The sequence below is a fragment of the Galleria mellonella genome, unplaced genomic scaffold, assembly GCF_026898425.1.
Source record: "Galleria mellonella isolate WM207_F2 unplaced genomic scaffold, CSIRO_AGI_GalMel_v1 utg165, whole genome shotgun sequence".
NCBI classification, from domain to species: Eukaryota; Metazoa; Arthropoda; class Insecta; order Lepidoptera; family Pyralidae; genus Galleria; species Galleria mellonella.
The window spans coordinates 487,336-507,292 of record NW_026442009.1 but is presented as its reverse complement, the minus strand read 5'-3'; the positions used below and the strand labels follow the sequence as shown (position 1 = coordinate 507,292).

The window sequence follows — 19,957 nt, the reverse complement described above, 5'->3', positions numbered from 1 at the left end:
AGCCGCCTCTTATAACACTCATGGGAAAGAAAGGGGTGACCCATTCTATGCCGAGACTTATAATATTATTTTATTATTTCCTTTAACTGTACGAAATGCAGCACGTGTTTACATGCACTAGTATATATGTTCAATTGTTATTAAAGTCAATGACAACAAAAAGCACATAGAGACAAGGAATATATCCAATTACCACTAAAAGCAATATCAACAAAGTATTTTTCTAAATTAGTTACGTTCGTAATCTTTCTGAACTGTTTGTAAGAACGTACAAACGTTCGTACACAAACAACGAAATAGTTCGATATTGTCCTTAGCTATATACAATGTCATTATACTCAAGAGCTTTTTCTCTCATCATTTACCGTAGTAGTCAACCCATGGACTTTTCTAGGACTGTATCGATGTAGATTATCGCGCAACGAAAATCCAAGTATAGAGTCCCACATTTTTGTCTTTGATAGAACTTTATTTGGAATTAAGAGAGACGTTTCGTGAACCATCTATCTTGCGGGGATATTAGAAACAACATTTTCCGATTGTTTATATGTGCCCGGTAAGCTCTTCTTTCATTAGAGACGGAGACGCTCCGAGGCCCCCACTACCGTGCCGCACTGCCAAGATTGATGGGCGGGCGATGGATTTGTTCTATTCGCGTTCTCACTCATCAATCATTCGCGGATATTTTTCCGTGTCTCAGGTTGTTTAGCCTAAATAGATTGTTGCAGGCCTTCAAGCGTCTTTTACATCGACATGTGTACCACATTATTGTAGATAATCAAAGGCACTTTTCATATTCACTGATGTACTACCACAAAAAGTAGGTCACGAATCGATAACAATTTTGTACCTTAATTGAGACATTATATAACAAAAATTGTATCTAATTGTTCTATCGTCGTTACCGACCACAAAAGTATTAAGGGCGATAACATCGCTTACTTTCCGCTAAACAGTGAAGTAATTAACCGCTAATGGACATTTTATGGAACAATAGAAATGATTAAAACTGACACTTTACGAATTGAGATTTTCCTTAACTTAATTACGTGATGAAGTACCATTATTATATTTTAATAGAAAAATATGTTAATAAAAGGGTTTTACATATATGTTTTAATAGAAAGTTGCAAAATGCCTTTATATTGCTAAGAAGAAACTTTTAACCTCTTGTCGGTTAAAATTATCTATAAATAACGATTTTTGTTATATATCTAAATACAGAAGAATTACGAAAGAGATTTATCGAGCAAGAATGAATGGAGATGTCGGTAGGGGCCGCCCTAGACGGACGTATGTCGACCAAATAGGCGACGTGCTGAAGAAGGGCCAAATTAAAAGTACCCGTAACCGACGAGCGTGTATGACAAGATTGATGAATGTGGAAGAAGCGAAAGAGGTTTGTTTGAATCGAAGCATTTGGCGTTCCATTGTTTCTGCCTACCCTAATGGGAGACAGGCGTGACAGATATGTATGTATGTATCTAAATACAAATATATTTAAGAAGTGTTTACATTTAAATTACAATATTTATCCGATTATAAAATAAATCATCATTCAATAACAGTACTGATAACCGAAGTCAAACATTATTATTAGGCACATGTATGCCTGATGTACACAGATCAAATATTCATAATACTGCAAAAGTAATAAAGTAATAAATGGTTTGAAACAATATAAGCCGTTATTCTCCCGTATACCTCAATACTACAAGTAGGCTTACCAACTACGAATGGGTATGAAACTGAATTGACCAGTGCCAGTTATAGCACCAATATAACAGCGCCGAACGTTCTGTGAGTGAATAAATAACAACCTACCCCTTTGAAGCAATTACCAATGAACCGAATCATCGTTGACGAATCGATAAACTTCTCAAATAGAAACTACTCGGATAGACGTACTGTTAAGTGTACGAATTCTAAACAAGTTTTCCTAGTTTAAGGGTTATAGGTTATATATAAATAAATTAATGTTTATTCATAAATTGTAATTATCTAAATATGTATAGATAATAATTTATTTGCGTTTATTTAAATATTTCCTTAAAGCTTGAGTTACAAATTAATTTCTTATCATTAGTTAAATAATTTAAACAACTTGTTTTTTTTTTCTTGTAAGATTTAAGTGTAAAAAACAATAAATACTATTTAAATAAATTATTGTTTTTCTCAAGGAAGAAGAATAGGTACTTCCTATACTTTCTGGTTAAATAAAACTGGAAAGGATTGCTAATATTAAATAAATCAGGTAGTTTTAATTCCAATTCACATGGACAAAGCTGTGGGATACAAACACAACTAGTAATAATTTATGTCGATGTATTCCTTCGGGTATAATTAAATACCCATTTAGATGAATATTATTTCGTGTAGCTAAAATCAACACACACTATTATATAGACGAACAAGCAAGACGTCCCTAAATCAACAGAAAGTATCCTTACGTAGGCCCAGTTCGATCGTGGTGAGGTTACGATTACGACGAAACAGCTCAGAACAAGTCACGCACCAAGCATATGTAAAAAGGTGAAAAAAAAGTACTTAGCATTCCATGTTTGTTTCAGAATCCTTATTCCCCCGTTTCGTGGAACCAGTTCCGAACGTCACAGTGACTGTAGGCCGTGACGCTCTCCTTGCCTGCGTCGTGGAGGATTTGCGCGGATATAAGGTAAGTATAAATTGAGCCGTCATGATTATCTTGAATTGCTATATATGAAATTGGAATTTTGTTCATAAAGCTGGAAATGTGGTGCGGTCTGATAGAAAAATTGAAAATCCCAATGTATTACTTACTTACTATCACAAAAGAATTCAATAGAATAATTCAATTCTATTTTTGAAATTTAAAATCTATTCCTACTATAGCGTTGTTTATAAAGAATTTTTAAATGGCAACTCTAAACACTATTTATGTGTAATAAATATAAGCATTCACTATAAATAAAAAAATTGAAGTTTCCTAACTCTTTATACCATTACCATCAATTTTTACTTTTTATTATCATTTTCCAGTCATATTTAAATTTTTAATCTTATGTTTGATTAACCATATATATACATATATGAAGGAAATATTTGCAGTGTAGTCAATATTTACTGCAACGGAACGTAGAATGAACCTACATATAATGTCACTTATGCCTAATATGCATCAGATAATGTATGCATTAATAAAATAACCATTAAATGTACAAAGTTGACATTTCGTAATTATCACATGATGAATGAGCACACAGTTTAATTCTATAAACGGATACGTAGCACCCGGAACTTGATGCAACTTCATTGCAGTGCACGGGGTAAAGTTTTAACAAGCCAACTTAATATCACTTTGCTCAGAATGCACGATTCGCCCGTTATTAATCATGCAGGATGGCTAGTTAGCAAAATTGGAGTACCGTACAGTGTGGCAGGATTTATATGGGATAATACGAAATTTAGTGCCAGCGGTGATATCGTTTTTTATTATACAGGTAGCCTGGGTGAGAGTGGATACACAAACGATCCTGAGTATCCATCACAATATAATCACTCAGAACCCGCGAATCAGCCTGTCCTACAACGACCACCGCTCCTGGTACCTGCATATCAAGAACGTGCAGGAGGTGGACCGCGGCTGGTACATGTGTCAAGTGAATACAGATCCTATGCGCTCAAGGAAGGGATATCTGCAAGTTGTAGGTTAGTATACTAAAGTTATGAAGAGATTTTAGAACATGTTTCCAATTTTAAATTCACGCCACATACACCAAATTAAACTTATGAGAAAACTTAAACGTGACAATACAGCAAAACACTATTTCAGTCTTTCCGTGACTACTGTTTTAAAACTTTTTTGGAACGTCGAGTATAAAATAAATATTTTTGCGTTTATGTTGTTGTTTTAGATGCCTATTTATAAATCAATTTAATTATTAAAACAACAACTAGTCGATTAAAGTAACTAAAAAACTATTTATTATATATTTATATATACTAGCTATGTTCGCATCTTCTTTCGCATGTCCATAGTAAAAAGTGACCAAGTGCTCCATCCCTAGTAGTATGAAAAGGGTTTGGATACTTTATATATAAACAAGTATTGTCTTTTATTGTTACTTTCTAGTATTGCTAAATATTTATTATTTATATAGACAAAGACAATTCATTTTGTAATTTGGATATGTTCCACAAAAAAAAAACAACTTCGAACGATATTCTTAAACCAATAGTCTTTCAGATAAAAAAAAAAGAATTTGCCAAATCGGTTTACAATTGACGGAGATTTGAGATAATAAATAAAAAAAATACTACTAAATCGAGAATCTCCTACTTCTTGAAGTCCATTGAAAATTTCTACAAATGTAGTACATATTTGTACACATATATTTGGGAAATATAAAAATTTAAACTTTCAACTCCTTAATTTTCTTTTAATAATAAATATACGGTATATTTGCAGTGTAGTCCCGGCATAGAATACGCCACCCTTCCCTTTTCCGTGGGTGTCGTAAGAGGCGACTAAGGGAGAGCGAAGGATGGGCAGCAGCGTCCCTCTTGAAATATCTCCAAAGCTTAACTGCAGTTGCCAATGCACCTACCAAGCGTGGCAACTACTAGTAAAACCCCCCAAGGGGGAAGCTTATGTTCAGCGGTGGACAGTTGAAAGCTGATATGATGATAATGATCCGCTATATTTAGTGGTTCATGAGTGGTCGCTTATGTTTACAACTTATCAATTGAAAACGATGCCAATTTTACTTATATCTTTTTAATTTCAATTAAGTAAGCCCTTAAGGCATCAAAAAAATAAATTTACTTTCACATTTTCAATATTTGTAAGTATTTACAACATTAAAGTAGATAGGTCTATTATTTATTAGTTATTTAAAATTGTTGTATTCGACTAAAGAGTTTGTTCATTTTCTATGGCCACTGTTCAAGTTTACAGACGTAACTGACCTAGTCATTAAAATGTTTTCAAGGTTTCACCAAATGAAATTCGAATAATCGATTAATATAATAAGCACTGAAATTAATCATACAATAACAAACTACTAAAATGTAGTTGAGCACTCTCGACAAAATACGAGTACACGTAAGTGAATCCGGTTTTTTCGCACAGTTAAAATACAAGTATTATTAATTCCAAAGCGAATCTGTATGACTGTTAACCTCTTTGATTTTTTACCAAAACTTTGCACGCAAATATTTTTTAAACGACCCCGCGCGAGCTGAAAATAAACAGAAGTAGTCACTGATACTCTAAAACGAACCATTTTAACTGCAACGAAATATGTATAATGTAATATGTCGTGTAATGTAACAAGAATTCAGCACATACAGTTCCACCGTAACTTTTCTGGTAATTTTAGTTTTTACGCGAATTCAAAGTCGCTATCTGATACCTATCTGAACTATTATGACGGAGTTAGACATTACAATATAACAAAGCAAACAAATATTTGTATCAAATCTCTGTTTAATGTAAAGATGTTATAAATACTTCAAGCATATTCTCTAAGTATTACATTGTTACTTGTCATCATTTTTTAATTTTTAATATTATTCTTTTAGTATAATTTCACATTACACTATTTAACTCTTACTCTGTACTATTTATATGCTTTACATGTTTTACATATAGCTCAAAAATATATAAAACACAACGAAACGAACTTAATTTTACGAATTAAGAATTACATAAGTATAACAAGACTTATTAATTATATTTCATTTTTTTTTTATTTTGAACAAATAACTTCGCACAAAACGTGCAATATGTATATTATGTACGTATACCTCGAGAGCAGCATCATCTTCTTGCCCTTATTCCAATTATTTGGGGGCGGCATAATATGATTTTATTCACTTATATATATTTCGACAGTTACTAAAAAATATCAAACGATTATCTATAGAATGAGAATCTTAATTTTTTTCTCGTAATAAACTTATACGTACTGATATTTTTACTTTTTATACAAATATAATATTTATATAAATATAATAATAAGTGTCATTAAATTTAATTAAGCAAAATAATTTTAATCCATATTAAAAAAAATCTATAGAAAAAAAAAACAAAATAAAAAATGTTGTTTCTAATAAGACAGTATCGCTCTAAGGGATCAATATCATCATGTGAACCATTAAGTGTCCACTGCTGAAAAAGGCCTATCCCAATGGGAAGGTTTTGCCAGTAATTGCCAAGCTTGGCAGGCAGGTTTGCAACTGCAGTTAGGCTTTGGTGATAATTTAAGAGGGAGGCTGCTGTCCATCCTTTCGCTATTAAATTCTCTTAGTCACCTCTTACTACACCCACAAGAAAGGAAGGGATGGCCACACGGCGGGATTTTTGAGATGCAAAATTTTAAATACTGATTGCATTATCAACAGTACCACCAGTTATCATCGACAACATGACATCGATGGATATGGTAGTGCGAGAAGGTACCAACGTCACCATGGTGTGTCGTGCCACCGGCTACCCTGAACCGTACGTCATATGGCGAAGAGAAGATGGCCAGGAGTTTAACTGTAATGGAGAATCAGGTAAATAGTAAATAGTTAACATATAATTTTAAATATAATACAATGTAAACAATATAAGGGATTTTATACAATTGTTACATTACAGTAAAATAGGTAAAGACAATTAAAAAATTATTATCCTTACTAAAAATCACACACTCTATCATCAAGTAAATGGTTGTTTTCATACATACATACATACATACATATCCGTCACGCCTGTCTCCCTTAGGATAGGCAGAAACAATAGAACGCCAAATGCTTCGATTCAAACAAACCTCTTTCGCTTCTTCCACATTCATCAATCTTTTCATACATGCTCGCCGGTTACGAGTACTGGTGGTTTTCAAAGAGTTAAATTTGCAGGATGAAGGAAATCACATTAGGTAGATGCAATAAGCACATTAAGATTTTTGATTAAATCGTTTAAATACTTCATATTTATAAATACTTTTTTTTTATTCGAGAAAAAGCAACATCTATACATTTTCACTATAAAAAAGCAGTGAAGACAAAAAGACAATTACAGATTTTCACAAAAAAAAAACAAGATTTAACAAAATGCATATGCATTTTGTTAACATCGGATCGTACAATTAACTAAATTATAAAGTAATACATACATACATACACACAGGGAGGTAGTTATGCAAAATAAAAAGTTGAAACTCGTGAAAACATCACATTTGAAATGGAAACAATAAGTTCAATCCAGATTGTTGGTAACAGAGATTGCCTCTGATAAATATCCGGTCAAAACATTCGCCCCGGACGGTCATTATGTTGACGCTCTCGCAAAGAAACAAAACAGATAAAAGGAAATCTCTGGAGCGCGAAAGTACGGGTACGAAGATCACGTGACTGAACCCACCGGACGCCTCTCGATTCTCAAACAAATCTAGCAACCCCTACCCTAAATTGTCGATGAACAATCGGAATACTTCAACAAATTGGATACAATCCTGAATAACGTTCGAGTTCAAGAAGTAATAATAACGAAATTAGTAAACTCCTAAGACAATTATTAATCTTGAATTCTTTATAATTTCTCGATTTTATTTTAATGCAATAAAGATAACGAATATAAATTATTGTTCGACAATTTTAAGGACGTCCTTGTTTCCGATTGCTGTTCCATTTCTTGAAACACGGATAAATAAATTGAACATTATATTAAATTATAACTTGTCTTAACTTGTTATAAAAATACATTCTCAGAAACTACAATATTTTTTAATTAGTGATCTCAAAAGAAACTAATATTCCAATAACGATTAACCTAACATGATTTAAACTTAGGTAAATTGTTAACTTTCATAAAAGGGTAATTTTATGCTGAGCATAATGTAATGAAATTAAAAGAGGTATTTTGTTTGCAGTGAACGTCGTTGATGGAGAGAACTTGACAATATCAAAAGTATCACGGCTACATATGGGTGCGTACTTGTGTATAGCATCAAATGGCGTACCACCTTCCATCAGCAAACGTGTCGTCCTCATGGTTCAATGTAAGTGCTAGTATATAATATAAAATACTAGTGTTAACTCTATTTCTTCTTCGGCTGCTATACACTAGTTATTATCTGCGACTTTGTCTTCGTGGGTGGGTATGTTCACCGATCGAGATAAAAAGTATCCTATATATATATATATATATATATATATATATATATATATAATATATATATATATATATATATTATAAGGACTTTCTGATATTCAACGTACTTTTTAATGAACTTTAAAGAAAGAAATTATCAATTCCTCTGTATTTTAAGCGTAGATATTTTACGCAGCTTTTTTACGAGTTCTGATTATTTTGGAACTGATTAACTCTGTATCAGATGTCCGTAGCTATTTATATATTTAAGTATGAGATATAAAAATTGTCTAAACTTAACCAATTGTTTTCATAAATATTATCATTAGTTAAGTACAATATAAGCATTTACATATACTGAAACAGGTCATGTAACCAGATTTCTCATACGGCAAAATTTTTTATAGACGTTTATCGACTACATCGTTTAAGTAGCTAGATAGTTACAAACCTACCATTGTTAATATTCACTACAGCGGAATGTTTCTAGTATGATTAAATTGTGGAAAGTTCGACAATGACCTTTCCTAAGAATGACACTGGTTCTCTCGCATGTTCCCCAAGGTGTTTATTATGGACAACACTTCACATGCATAATGTTAAGATGTACTCATATCTGTGAGCGCGAGTAATACTGAAATATGAGACCCGAATACATAATCAATTCTTATGATTGTAATTTCACAAGTAAAAAAAAATATACTCATGATTATATATATATCCCAGATGGGGGTTTTAGAAGCATATGCTGGCCACAATGACGGTTAAAATCACTTACAGTAATCTATATAACTTATAGTGAACATAACAATTGAGATGTCCGTCCAAGAATAGTAATAATCGAAACTATCGCATACTAATAAGTATTCTATAAAACAATTTAAAAATAAAAGCATATATATAGTAATATACGTAACATATATATTAAGACATACGTTTTTTTAACATTTTATTAGATTTAATAAAACTCAGAGACACTACCGTAGAGCCGAAGCATTGTTTTTGTTTCCCAAAAAACTATTTCCACACTAAATGTCCGAAACTTTTTGAATGCGATGACCAAAAACTTTCTGCCTAAATTCCTGAAAGTTTCTCCTGTTTATGAGTATAATCTACCTACCTAGTTTACATGTTATTTGACAAAAATATATGAAAATGGCTTTTAAAAAAAAATTTTATTAAGCAGAGCGTAATTATGTTTTATGTATAAATTTTTTCAACAAAAAAAAGGAAGACTGGGAGTAGCTAAAACAACTCAAACAAACCAAAAAATACATGTATGTCCAAACAAATTTAAGAACTTTAAGTCATGTTGTCTATATAAATATGTAAATAAAGTAACATAAGTTTTAAAAATAATATTTAGTTGTATTTGTTAGTTTTTATATTGATAATAACTAAATAATGTAAGGTGTTTTAATTAACTTCATCATAATATCATATCCGTCCACTGTTGAACGTAGCCCTCCTACATAGACTGTAACAAAGAAAGCTCCTGATTCACCTGTATATTCTAAATATTTGCAACACATTTGAAGTCGTCACTCCATCTAATGGGAGACGACCTACCCTGCATTTGCCCGTACGGAGTCTCTACTCAAGAACCTTGCTTCTCCATCACTTGTCGGTTCTTCGAGTTATGTAACCAGCCTCTTGCCACTTCAGCTTGCTAATCCCTTAATAATTAAATTACTAATCTTTAAATATTACACATATAATGGATATGTGTAATATTTAAAAATTACTCAATTCTTTATGAAATAATTATATATACCTGTCTAAATTTAAATAATGTAAACAGGTATATATTTGTTAAATAATAATATTAAATAATAATATCATGGGCGAAAAAAATTATTTAATCAGCATATTTTTTGGAACTCGTATAAAATATTTTCAATCTCTGTAACTATAAGACACATTTAATTTATCACCATCAGAGTCACTATATATTTTAACTAGATATGTTTAAAAGCTTTGAGGCATATTCATTTCTACATATACATACAGGGTCATGTTATGACCCGCAATCACTCTACATACTCCTAACATAGAAGCTAACCCTAAAACCCATGATTTACGATTTGTTTATCGCATATTCACATTGAATTTGGCAAATTAATGTAAATAATGTATCTTTACAAAAGTATGAATGGTAAATACCTTATTTAAATTATAATATGCTACTTTGAAATATAAACTAATTCTCAGAATTTTACTGTTGGATGAAATATAATTATCTATTGCTAGCTAGTTTTCATAGCTTCCCTCGTGACGTCCTTTTATCGCACATTCCCGTGGGAATTACAGGAAATCGCTTCTTAGCAGCTACTTGTAATAGTATATAAGACCCCCTGTACACAATCTTATGTTATTAGACTTAGTAGTTTAAACTCTTAGATTATTTTTAGATTATAATCAGCTAATTTGACACTTAGTTGATGAAAAGTTGTCCTATTTCTAAGTCTCGATGATCTGTCTATATAATCTAAGTCTAAACCTTGCATTAAACAATTCTATTTGTATTGTATATTTTGTGATGTTCATACCTGCAAACGATTTTACTTTTTATCAGGTAAGCCGTCAGCTCAGCCGTGATTCCAAGTCACGTAAAAAGAATAAAACACATTAGTGTGATGAATATCAGGATGCACTTGCATGCAATGCATGGAATTTTAGATTCGTACTTATCTTTCAATAAATCTTTTCTGTCGCTCTAACATCGTGCATTTTAGGTACTTTACTAACTTCACCATTCACGAAAGAAATATCATACCTACTTATATAGTTTTGTTTAAAATTATATTACTGCTTATAGTAATAATTAATACATATAAAGGCTTTACTTAAAACAATTCCCTATCGTCCACATCAAATTTGCAACACTCATAATAATTTGGGTAATGTTATATTCATACAAGTAATTTTATTTACATAATATATAAAATTCACGGTTAGTATCGGCATAAATTTAGATTAAGATTATATTTAACACAAAATACCCTGCATTAATTCCGTAGTTGGACATTAAAATTCCGCATGCAAAGGGTTCGGTACTAGAAGTTGTTTGTATTAGTAGTTTTAACCATCAATCATTCAATAAATAAAATGAAATAATTTAATCTGCTTCATTAAATTCGCATTCAACCTCTTTTTGATCCAGTTAAGATTCTCAATTAATACAAAATTAATATAATAATAATAAATGTCTTTTAAAAAATGGATTTTTTTAAAGTCTTTAATTGTGAATATTAAATGAATAAAGAAATAATAATAATAAAAAAGCACTCGGCGCAACACCATTAATTAAATACTCACTCAATATAGAAAAGTCCGGCTTACGAGTCTCCATTTTAAGGCCATTTAAGACAGCCGCGCAAATTATCTCGATATTACTTCCTCATCTAGAAGAAAGAAACGGTGGCACATTTCCCCGCCCCGTTAACTTGCCTCAAATTCTTCCTTTGGTAAGTACGTGAGCATTTTCACGTCGTCGTTTCCTTTAGTCGGGAGTCAGCGTTCAGAAATATTATTTTTCTCGGGGTGGGCGTCGTTAACGAGTATTTACGAGGACACGGCGTCTCTACCTGACGGCGCCTTCCGCCGGATCGGCCGTAATTGCGCCCAATTAGAGCATTATGCTGACGTGAATACGGCACGGACGCGATAATAGCGATACTATCTGTTCCCACCGCGCCGCACCGCTGTGCTCCGCACCGCACCGCCCGCCGACAGTCCATCGCTCCTCACACCCAAACCCAATGAGACGCTTTCCTCCCCCTAATTCACATTCCGTATCTCAGCGCGTTCACAGTCCTCTCCATTTCTTATAAGATACGTGAAATGTTCACGTAACTTTCACTCGATTAACCAACGAGACTTCCTTATGAATTCACTGTCAGTTTTCATTATACTTACGCGCTGAAGACAAATCTTTATGATGATATCCTTGATAATGTTATTATGTGGCAGTTTGTAGCATTAGATCACGATTCCCTCGAAGATTTTTCTTCATTTTATTACGAAGTTGACAGTTAATAACGTAGAATTATGTCAACAGGATTATCTTTAATGATTAAGAATTGCTTAGATAGTAATAATAAAGAAATATAAACAGCTAATATTAATATCATTTTTACCTTAACATAATTTTATGAATGAATTGAAGTTTACCCTTATTAATCTAATGAGTCCACATAATCCACTGCTGGGCGTACAACTCCTTAATTTTACTCAGCCTTAAGTTGCCAGATATATTCTCTACAAAGTACTTTGACTTGATGTTTAGCTACCCAAACAATCGAACATAATTAATTCCGTAGCTATATATACATATTATATTTGTTTATTAAATTTAATTTTTTTTAAATGTTTAATTACCATATTAAAATAAATGATAGTATTAAAAGCATATCAGTGCAAATATCTTAATTCATGTAAAACCATAAACGATCGACTACGGTACTACAGTGTAAGGAATAACCAGTGGTCTAATACCATTTCGAACTATTGGAATGTAGTCATTCCAGTACAAGTCTAAAGATTTGTCTGTTGAACTACTAGGAAAGGGTTCTTTATACTGTATTGGAATATACATGTTAACTAATTTACTTTTTTTAGTTCCTCCCATGCTTTCAATACCAAATCAATTGGAGGGAGCATACATAGGGCAAGATGTCACGCTGGAGTGCCATACTGAAGCATATCCATCCTCTATTAATTATTGGACTACAGATCGAGGAGATATGATAATTTCAGGTATTTGTGAATAGTAATTGGTTAGTAATATACTCAAATAGTACTGCATTCAAAACATATTAACTTCCAAATCAAATGACTAAAATTTCCGTTTATACCAATAATGCCTTTGTTAGACCTTATAAAAATAATGCTTTAAATTTTTTTTAATCTGATATATGCTGATACACGTACACAGTCGTCATATGAATACGATTCACAGCCGTTGTTTGCCAAAATCGTGTGCAGAGAAAATACCTATTCAGTTCATGTAAATTCGATGACACCATCCAATTCCGATATTGGCTTAAGCGGAAATGTTAGTGCATCTGTACATAACGCAATTTAACGACGCCAACTAGTAGGACGCTGTACGTTCCGTTCACGATGCAATCGAAGTTTAGCACGGCGATATGCACCAACAGTAATTGACAAAGAGCAATCACGATTTACAAACACGACTTGCTAACGCAAGTAGTGAAAAAAACCCGAACAATCAAACAAGCAAAACAGTATCTACACCATTTACTACATGCAGTGTAATGCAATTTCAACTCCTCTCTCAAATTTATATCAAATTATACCAATTCGTTATCAAATATACGCAATAAACTTCTAAAATAAGTCCTTTGCAAAATAAACGGGTCTATAAAAACATAATAAAAGATCACAACAGATAATAATAAAAAATTACACAGCGCTAACAAATCTTTTAATTCTTATCAAATGTTTTAAATTATGTAAATATGTAGGTGTATTGCTTTACTGCAAAAGTGTCTTTTTTGCAAATTGTACAATATTAGCATGCCAAATTTGATTTTAAAATAAATTTCTTAAATAGTGTTTAACGTTGAATATTTGTAATAAAGTATTTTGTTTACAAATGTTAGCAAATATAAGTTTTCTATAAATATCTGGAGCTAATCTATGTATTTTTCTAGGATCTAAATACAATACGTCTTTAAGTGACGATGGGTACAGCCGGAAAATGAAATTAACGATTAGAAAAGTATCATCAAGGGATTTCTCTTCATACCGGTGCGTCGCAAAGAATTCCTTGGGGGAAACAGATGGACTTATTCGGCTCGATGGTATGTAAAACATTTGATTCACACTTGACTCGAGGAAACAATCCGCCTAATCAATAGAAAATGTTCAACATAGTTCGCAAACTAATTTGAATGGTTATAAGATATTTTCCTTCAATTCAGTTCCTTAAATAGTTCCAGTAGGCGTAACACGTATATATAATGTTAACAGTAAGTATATCAAAACATTAGCAGATGCTGTTTTGTTTATATCACTGATATGGCATATAGGCATACAAACCATCTGATGGTAAGCAGTTAACATAGCCTATGAACGCCTACAATACCAGTGGCATTACGCGCCCGTACTCGAACCTGAAGAAATCTCTTTACTTTTTTTTGAAGAAATCAGGTTCTATAGTCTCTTGGAAAAACTTTGACCTGTATGTCTAGCCGTGGAAAGAAAAATACGTTACCAATAATAATTAAAAAAATATATTATTATTATTTTGCTCACAATTCCTTTTTAAATTTTTGATCTAAACCTGTCTCTAAAAATAAATTAATATCTTTCAATTAATTACAGCCCCAAATATAATGTTACAGCTATCATACTTTTTTACTTTCATTTATTTTTGATTATTCTTTTTAGAAATACCAGCTCCATCAACGGTGAGCACGACGAGCAATTACGTCACCAGTCCTCCAAAGAGAAAAGGTAATTTTAGAAATAACGAAATTCAACTGCTGGGTACAATTGTATTTTAAAGGAAAGGGCACTTGACGGAACTGATTTAGGCATCGAAATAATTAATGTCCAAACAGAGCCCTCAAAGTTTCTAATGAAACCCTTCCAGGGCCGATCAAATCGGAAATTTCGGATTAATTTTTCATGATCAATTCGACACTCACTGTATCGGAGTGGCTATTACGAAATTTAGAATTTCAATTTTGGCACGTAAACCGCGATTAGAAAGGCAATTGGTGCTAAAGTTGAGACAGTACCACGTGCCTTTTATATATTCATCGTGCTCGACTGCAGCCACCGAGCGAGAAAGGAAATCTGGATTTTGTATTTATTGGTTTTGCCGCCGCGGCCCAATGCTTCCGTACAATTGGGTCTTTAGTAATATTATTGTGGGAAAAGCGATTTTGTTTGGGCTTTGACTTCCAATGTGCCCTCTTATTGTTATAGATTTAGGCTTTCCTTTATATTCTTTATAGCATCATATGTTTTGTTCAAGCTTGAAAGCGTCGTTTTCATGGTCTTTTAATGCAATATAAGATTTTTTATGGCACTATATGTTCATATGTGATTCTTCTGTTATATTAAGTATTGACTTTTGATTATGCAGTTAAACAAAAGAATAGATGGAAGGACAGCTCTGCGGAGAATAGAGTCCTCGGAGACTATGAGGCTGAAGAATTGAAGGAAAATGCTGGTAAGATTCGATTGATATCTATAATGCCATTTCAATATTTCTTAAAATTAATAATAACTTTACGTAGTTATACATATAACACTATAATCAACATAATAAAGTAATCGATATTACTACAAAAAAAAATTCTTTAATAAATATTTACTCATCTTTTTTAAATACTGAATAAACTAATGAATCTTAGTATCTTATATGTACATAAATAAATTTAAATATATAAAAAATAATTAAAATACATAAATAAATAAAAAATATATTTTTAGATGTTTTTAACGGAACTGCAACATTTTTTATACCACTAAGGTGTCAAACGAGTATATGGCCCACCTGATAATAAGCAGTTACCGTAGCCTATAAACGCCTGCAATACCAGGGGCATTACGTGCGCGTTGCCGACCCTAAAAAAACCTCTTTACCCGTTTTTTAAAGAACCCCATGCTGTAATCTTTTAGAAAAACCACAACAGGGAGCTCATTCCATAACCTGAACATGGGAGGATACATATCTTAAACCGCGCTGTACACGACCACCTAGGCTTTAAAGTATGAGAATGAACTCTCTGTCGATGGCGAGTCGATCATAGAAATAATCCTAAATTTAGAAATAAAAAGATGTTCTTGTTCTTTACATTTATATCCAGATTTCCAGACCACTCCATCTTCAGGAGCCTCAATCACTCAAGGTGTATTTCTCGTCACAATAATGGCCATGCTTATCATCAGCTGACATCAATGCTTCGTAAACATAAAACTAAAATAGTGCCAAGATAATGAACGTGCTAAAAAATACGATAAAGCCTAATAGTGATAAATTACCGGCTTGATATTTAATGTATTCAGGTTTTAGAGGAAACCACTGCAGTCTTCTGAATTAGATCAGTTATTAATACCGAGTCATATCAATATTGTATTGTAGCAAAAACTAGCATATAGAAAAAGTTATTATAGTTAATTATTTAGTGTCAATAATATATAATACTAGTACATTAAACATATATTTTTATTATAAAAAAAATTACACTCTTTACCATCGGTAAATAAAAAATTATCTAGTGGATGTGAAAAATAAAATACAAAATAAAACTTATTTCTTGTATTTGTATTTATATTCCATGACATTATGTTCAAAGGATTGCAGTGAGTTTTCAAAAATTTGTTTAATTAAAAGCAAAATTGTAAATTTTAACTAACTATTAACATCGAAACCGGAGTTTAAGTTTTTTATATGAAAATATTGTATCTATGTAAAGAACTACATATTAACTGTACATATTAAACTGTTACTTGATACAGAAGACTGATAGATTTTTATGATAAATGTGCCATATCTAATAATGATGTAAAATTAATAGAATTTGCAAATTCCAAATGTGTAGTACCACGTAATCTAGAGTAGATATAGAAAGTATGTTTAATAGAACACGATATTGATGTGCTTAGCACGTCACGTCACGTCACTATTCATAGCATATCTTATATCTATTAATACTGCTTGTAGCAAGAAACACATTTTTTTAATGGGTGGTAATAGAATGGTAACCCCCCCTGCGCTATCGGTATACGCTGGAATCGGTATACACCAGTGAGGGATGATAGGTGACGGAGAAAGCAGGTCAGTGAGCCCATCGTAACGAATTCCACTAAAATTAACCACGATGATTTCTAAGGGGAATCGCGTTGAGGTCAACCTGATAGAGTGTATTGCTGGCAATGGGACAAGTAGACCCCATTACTAACAATCCCTTTCTCCCCGTAATAAACACATTACTTACATATAGAAATCTTCGCTACATATAGTTTTATTTCTTTGATTTTTTAGTTAAAAGAAGTCAAGAACAATAAAAAATATTAACTTAATATTATAAATTGATTTTATATTTCCGAATACATTCCACAAAACATTCGCTTCTCGTAAAGCGAAACCTCTTTATTCCTATACACATAATATGTTACATTGTGAAATCACTACATAACTTCAACAATCCTAATGAAAATTTATAGAAACACTTAGAGGTACTGTAGTAACAATCTCCATTTTACAACCGATAACAATGTTTCAGTAGGTACCTAATTAAATGACATAGTTGTATAACTTAATAAGATGTCTCTAGATAACAAAACGGCTTATCAAACACCTGAGTTTTAAAATCTTGATAAACTTAAGACGATCAAATGCAATACCCTAATTAGAGTTAAAAATTGAATGCATGAATTCTTTTGACTTCAATCTGTATTTATGTACATTAACGTAAAAACAGTTTGATACAATTCAAAACAACGTCCCGTGTAAGTACAATAACTCCGCGCCTATTTTCTGGTTCTCAAAATTTCGCTCGTCGTCGTCATCTTGCCTTTGGTATTCTACAGCTTGTGTACATAATGTATTATATAAACACAATGTTGTTGAAATGTTCATATATGTAGATACTAGCTGTGCCTGGAACTTCGCCCGCGTGATCGAGATAAAAGTATCCTATATTCTACTCCATGCAAAATATTACATATATGACAAATTTGACGACGATGAGTTTAGCTGTGAAGTCGCCAAGATGTAACAAATAAATTCACTTTCATATTTTTAATATTAGTAAAGATATACCTAGATAATTTATGTATACTATAGTATAAACGTGTAAATATTTAGTTAAGGAAAGCGAAGTTTTGTTTCATTATGAGAAGGAAGTTTACATTGTATATTATTATACCATGCTATGACAGTAACACAAATACAAGAACAATAAATAATATTTAGCTTCAAATCTATTAACTATATCATTGGTGATATTACTTATATTAGTGATGTTGATTGTATTAACAAATTACATATAGGATTAATGTCCGTTTAGATACGTCTGTATATGTCCAGACTTTTGTCCGGCCTTTTTCAAATTCTCTGCTCATTTGATTTTATATTATTACAAAAGTACCTATCTTTTTGTACAGATTAATAGATACCCATGTTGTAAATAGATTCATTATATCTGCAATAAAGACAATATGGTGTGCTTTTAAATAAAAATATGTAATAATAAAATACTTATCTGCTTGTAATTCAATATTTACAGTGAACTTAACACATAAGTCTTCACTCACAAATCAACAAACTATGAATTTAATAACGAATTGTTTTATTTTTAACTAATAAATAACTTAACTAATTAAAAGTAATTAATTAATTAACTATGACTGAGTATGGCTATACTCACACATATCCAGAAAATACAAATCATCATAACTATTACGATTTCATTTATAAAGTCAACAGATGTTTCTACAATCAATATTTAAATAAAAATGTATAATTGATTCAAGGGGCAATAAAATCATAATTCTGTTTCTATGCTGTGTACTTTTTTTGATCTTTTATTGTCTAATGTATATGTGAATTGGTCGTAATTACTCATAAGCTCCTGCCCTACTGACTGTTTATTTAACCTCTTGTTATAATAATATTACTATAAGTACATGTGTAATTTTGTATTATGATTTTCATAAAACCTCACACATATATCCTACCAAAAAGACATGTCAATGTTATATATCTTATATATCCATTTGCGCGTTAAAATGTATAGTAATCGTTAAAGTTAGCTGATTATGTAAAATTCTAATAAAAAAAGTTTTGGAAAAGAGTTGTACTTCATTTAAATTGTTTTGTCCATTCATAATTTTTGACAAAAAATTCTTTACTCTGAATAAACTCAATATAAGTACATATTTATTTGTGTAGTAAACATAACAAAGAACTTTAACGCAAAGTCAAAAACTGCATTTCCTCATTTTGCATTTAAATAAAAATTTTACTATAAATATGCATCTTTTACATATTTTAATGAATGCGGTAATAAATACCTGATTGCCGAAAAACCACTGTAATGTTATATGAAAAAGTTACTATGTAAATGAATATTACAGAGCGCAACGTAATAGAAATGCCATAAAAAAATATTAAAAAACTTCTTTGCCTTTTTTTATTTGATAAAATGTAACGAAAATGTTAATGAATGAAAATGGATGAGGTAACCCCTACTATACTATTGGTATATGCTGGCAAAGCACCAATGAGAGATAATACAGGTGAGGATGAAGCAAGTCAATTTTGCCATCGTGACGAATTGAACAATATTTAGCCACGATAGTTTCTAAAGTGAATCTCGTGGATTTCAACCTGATTGGATATATTCCTAACAATAGAGATTTTAAGTCCCATTACTAAAAATCCCTTCTCTCTCTACAATATTTATTAGACTACTGTATACAGGTAAGTAATTTTCTATTGAACTCCTAAAACTTAAATACTATTTATAAGGTACATTTATTAGGTACCTAAACTCCTAAATCAATACATGATTTCCATATTGATTAAAAAAGAAAACGTTTAAAGCTGTAGTTCTCTACAGCTTTTTCATTTTTAACTAAAAAGGAATATAGAAATATCTTTACAAAATATAATTAAAACTACTACCGTATACATAATATAAATATTTATACTCTATGAATAACCAATGTTTTGTCCAAAATAAACATACAAATTTGGATAAAAGAAATAGAAATACTAAAAATAAATCAAATATTTTTTTTAATAGCAGAGAATGAAACTTTTTAGGTTTTAAATTTCGTTATATATGCTAT

At 31.5% G+C, this 19,957-nt stretch overlaps 1 protein-coding gene across 1 annotated transcript in view; it reads left to right on the top strand.

Moving 5' to 3' along the window:
• Positions 1-18,945, top strand: part of LOC113519030 (lachesin-like) — a 36,360-nt gene extending 17,415 nt beyond the window's left edge. The window contains exons 2-10 of the mRNA XM_031908070.2: positions 2,571-2,674; positions 3,480-3,687; positions 6,385-6,540; positions 7,899-8,027; positions 12,740-12,877; positions 13,798-13,947; positions 14,537-14,602; positions 15,240-15,326; positions 15,967-18,945. Of these exons, the coding sequence (XP_031763930.1) occupies positions 2,571-2,674; positions 3,480-3,687; positions 6,385-6,540; positions 7,899-8,027; positions 12,740-12,877; positions 13,798-13,947; positions 14,537-14,602; positions 15,240-15,326; positions 15,967-16,052 (1,124 nt within the window). The 3' untranslated portion in view covers positions 16,053-18,945. The remainder of the gene's footprint in view (positions 1-2,570; positions 2,675-3,479; positions 3,688-6,384; positions 6,541-7,898; positions 8,028-12,739; positions 12,878-13,797; positions 13,948-14,536; positions 14,603-15,239; positions 15,327-15,966) is intronic.
• The last annotated feature ends 1,012 nt before the right edge of the window (positions 18,946-19,957 follow it).